General features: G+C 32.7%; 1 protein-coding gene across 2 annotated transcripts in view; it reads right to left on the reverse strand.

The window, feature by feature from the left end:
- Window positions 1–1,972, reverse strand: part of LOC102764787 (chromosome unknown open reading frame, human C11orf73) — a 27,703-nt gene that overhangs the window by 843 nt on the left and 24,888 nt on the right. For both annotated transcript variants that reach the window (XM_006755876.2, XM_015558836.1), the window contains exon 4: window positions 857–975. In XM_006755876.2, coding sequence (XP_006755939.1) covers window positions 857–975 — 119 coding nt within the window. The remainder of the gene's footprint in view (window positions 1–856; window positions 976–1,972) is intronic.

Here is a 1,972-nt window from a genome sequence, read left to right on the forward strand (position 1 = left end):
CCCCCTCCCCCTCCCCCTCCCTCTCCTTTACCCTATCCCCTCCCTTCCTCTTCTCTCCAAAATCAATCAAAAAAACATATTTACATATAATTGGCTTTGGCTTATATTAAAGAGCACAAATCATAATGAATTTTATTGTTTATCTTCTGTAAATCTGATAATGAGAAGGGATCTAAGAGGGGAAAAAAATAAAATCTAACTCTTCTTTCCTCATTTCAAAGATAAGTAGATGAGAGTAATTTGTTCAAGATCATATAGCTGCATTATAACAAAGCTCAAGCCCAACACATTTCAGTGTTATCCATGCTACACTATGCTACCACTTCTCAGTAAATTCTCCCTAGGCATTCCCCCAGTACTGGAATATTCAAAGTGAAAAAAAAAAATACCCACAAAACAGAAAAAGCATGGCAAAGTTGAGGAAATGTATTTATTAATCATTCATGTACAGAATATAGTATAAACCACCCTGATGCCTCATATGTACATATTTACTTTAGGCCAAGACTTTCTAAACTTATAAAAAGTTTTGCTTGGTATTTCAAGCTTCAGACATAGTACTTATAATTCAAAATATTTAAAAAATTACACTCCTTAATTGTGGTTTCTAAAACACAACCAATTGTATTTTCCTGTCTTTATAAATTCAAAATGGATACTATATAAGAATATTTAGGGTAAGAACCATTCCTAATCTAACTCTATTGTACATACTTTGTAATGGTATGCAAATGTTCATGTATGATGTCCACAGCAAAAAAATATGTTTAAATGTCAAAGAAGAAATACATTCATGGGCAAAAATATATATGGTTACCAAAATCCTTAATATTAGAGATAAGAAAATGCCCCATACCATTTCAGAACCACATTTGCTGGAATGAACATTTCTGATGGACTTGGTGTCATCTGGGCCTGAGAGATAGCAAATGACGAAGCGAAATTGTAGAAGTTGTCCAACATCTTTTGTGTGAACTGAAAAGTTAATAATGAATAGATTAATCTATTTTACTAAATACTCCATTTAGATCTTAGTATTTTAAACTTAAAATGTTCCCACATTAACTCAGTTTTAAGGATTGAGTTCTAAGACAGCCTAATGCTGAAAGTTAAGGGAGGGGACATTATGGCATAAAATCAAAACAATCTGCCTTCAGTACTTTCTTTATATCGCAAAGAATTTATGTTGTACAATATTTTATGTTCCTAAAATTCATTGGGGGGGGACAAGAAAAATGTTTTTCCTTCAAAATATCTTCTTTTATCTCCACCTCTGTATCAACTGTGCTCATCTCCTCAAACTGGTATCACCCTCCTAAAAGCAACTTATTTTTTCATATAAAGCATAGCCATGTCTAAGAAGTCTTTTTCTTGCCAGGAAGATAAAACTTAAATATAATAGCTGGTTATTTGTCATCAACTATAAAGAAGAGAAAGGTAACACTGTACCATTTCCTCCTGGACTGTTTTTTCTCATTGACCCTCAAATGGGCAACTCCATTAACATCCTTCACACCTGGGTTTAAGCCCCAAGAAAATGAACTACAAAATATAACTACCTTTAATTCACTCAAAAATAATTTTCCCAACATCATTTTCTCAGAAACACAAAACTAGCCAATAAGGCTCCCGCTGTCTCTTTTCTACATAAGAGAAAATATATCATTAGGGTTTTTGTGTGTTTAATATCAAGGTAATTTAATCCAAGAGAATCTACCATTATGGTACTTGAATTAATATCAGAGCCAAGTGAGATCACTAAAAGATTGGTATTGGCAGCAGGTGGAGAAGAATCAATAGCAACCCTTCACATTAGCAAAAAAATGTTTAATGTTAACGTTAAAAAAATCCAATTCAGAATAGAATCAGTCTTTAAAATACCTAGAAAAAAGGCTAAAACAAGCTGATAATAACACTTGTGAAAAATATTCCAAGACTCTCTTTAAAAAAATAGAAAGAACCCACACACCAT

Source organism: Myotis davidii, unplaced genomic scaffold (genome assembly GCF_000327345.1).
Source record: "Myotis davidii unplaced genomic scaffold, ASM32734v1 scaffold430, whole genome shotgun sequence".
In the NCBI taxonomy this organism is placed as follows: domain Eukaryota; kingdom Metazoa; phylum Chordata; class Mammalia; order Chiroptera; family Vespertilionidae; genus Myotis; species Myotis davidii.